This window comes from Penaeus monodon, chromosome 30 (genome assembly GCF_015228065.2).
Source record: "Penaeus monodon isolate SGIC_2016 chromosome 30, NSTDA_Pmon_1, whole genome shotgun sequence".
Classification (NCBI taxonomy): Eukaryota; Metazoa; Arthropoda; class Malacostraca; order Decapoda; family Penaeidae; genus Penaeus; species Penaeus monodon.
Genome location: NC_051415.1, coordinates 2,467,313 through 2,469,221, shown reverse-complemented (window position 1 = coordinate 2,469,221; position 1,909 = coordinate 2,467,313). Strand labels below are relative to the sequence as shown.

At 37.9% G+C, this 1,909-nt stretch overlaps 2 protein-coding genes across 2 annotated transcripts in view; one reads left to right on the top strand and one right to left on the bottom strand.

Annotated features, from left to right (window-relative positions):
- Positions 1–1,909, bottom strand: part of LOC119592450 (transformer-2 protein homolog alpha-like) — a gene marked incomplete in the record, with an annotated part of 60,166 nt that overhangs the window by 16,964 nt on the left and 41,293 nt on the right.
- Positions 730–1,909, top strand: part of LOC119592452 (transformer-2 protein homolog alpha-like) — a 4,926-nt gene continuing 3,746 nt past the window's right edge. Inside the window, exons 1-3 of the mRNA XM_037941274.1 lie at positions 730–859; positions 1,163–1,268; positions 1,625–1,687. Of these exons, the coding sequence (XP_037797202.1) occupies positions 1,170–1,268; positions 1,625–1,687 (162 nt within the window). The 5' untranslated portion in view covers positions 730–859; positions 1,163–1,169. The remainder of the gene's footprint in view (positions 860–1,162; positions 1,269–1,624; positions 1,688–1,909) is intronic.

Sequence of the window (1,909 nt, the reverse complement as noted above, 5' to 3'; positions counted from 1 at the left end):
TATACTGATTTTGCTAGAATGATAGACCTGTTTTTTGTCAAAAATGGCCTCCCTCATATCCTAGAATTGGAAAAATTGTCTGCCTCAAGCGATTATGTGAACTGTAAATAGTATTTACATTCTTACTGGGAGACAAGTACTGTATGCTATATATTTTTTCCTCAGGTAGATTTATACAATTTGGTGTATGACAATTACACTTAATGTATAGGCTACAGTCTGTCTGTATGTATGCCCACTTTTTTGTCAAAAAAGAAAGACAAAAAGACAGTAGCACACACACTTATCAGTGCCATGAAACTTTTTTTTTAATATGAGTCATAACCTTTCTTGTATTTGTTCTATTAATTTTTTTCTCTTTCCATATATGCAACTCTCAATTTCATAAATTTGGCTTGTTGAAAATGTTCAGATTTGGTCCTTTATAAAGCATTAGTTCAGTGGGAGCCCCCCATTTTCATAATACACTTAAGCCCCCCTCCTGTTGATGTTTTAATAGGGGTCAGGTTCCATGGTTAGTTACTTGATACCAAAGACTGAAGAACTGTATCAACACCAGAAGAAATTTTGTGCAGATTCAATTATTATTTTATTTCTCTTTTATACTTTCTAAATTAACTAAAGTTTTCTTAAGTAACTGCTTGATATTCACTGTTTCATATCGAAATGATGTGTTTTATGATGTTTACTTGTCTGACAGATCACGATCTGGAGATCGCCGAGACAATTACAAACACTCATCGAGGTGTTCTGGCTCCCCCCGTTACCGTGAGGACCGCTATCGTGATGAGAAATACTCATCATCACGTCGTAGATATTCACGTTCCCCATCTTACTCTAGAAACCGAAGGAGTAACAGGTGTGCGATCTGAGTCAGGTGGTATAGATAAGTTGATGTACTCTGCAGGTATTGCTGGTACCCTTCTTTTGTTTGTATTATTATTTTCAGTCAGTTTAAAAACTGTGCTGTTTGACTTTTTTTTAGTGGATCAAGCTTTAGCTGTTGGAAAGGGAGATTCCAGCCCCACTGCAGCACTTCTGGAAATTTGTTCTGAGCCTCAGTCAACTCGCAACACCAAAGTTCCCTCTCCTTGGCTTTCAATTAGGTGATTAGGGTCAACGCAAGATTTTTGATTTGTCTAAATCTTAGGTCCCGATCAAGGTCTCCGATGTCTAATCGCCGCCGGCACCATGGAAGCAGAGAGGACCCACCCCCAAGTAGCTGCCTTGGGATCTTCGGGCTTAGTCTTTACACAACAGAGAGGAAGGTAAGTAATTTGTCTTAACCATTCATGCTGGGTGATAGTATGTCATGGCATAGCAAAAATTCCCTGAACATAAGCTGATCTCCTTGTGGCCAAGATAATTGGTTTTGAACCTTTCTATAAGCCAGTAGCCCAGGTGTGGAACTCTGAACTTTACCTACTAAAGTTTTACTCATTGTGAATGGGTTGATGCTGTAGGTGTTTCTATATCATGGATGTAGGTGTGAATTCATTCCATATTTATGAATATGAATACTAAATTTGCATATAGCAATAAAAGGATTTGATTATATTTACATTATTAATTGGGAAATATTAGATTACTTTCTGTTGAGGTTTTCTTAATTATTCTATTGCAGCTCCATCACCTCTTCAGCAAATATGGTCCTATCAACAAAGTTCAAGTTGTGCTTGATGCCAAAGTGAGTATTGTTTACAAATTGATGGATTACATCTGACCTGTAGGTCTCTGATGCACTTTGAGAGAGGGCCTTGAGCCACCTTGGGAAAAAAGATGGTGTTACTGACAGCCTTCTCTTCAGCAAGGCTAGCGGAATCTCACTACTTGTTGATGAAATACTGTTCTGTCTTTAGAAATTCTTGTACAGTCCCAAGCATTATTAGCTATCAATTGGAAGGCACTT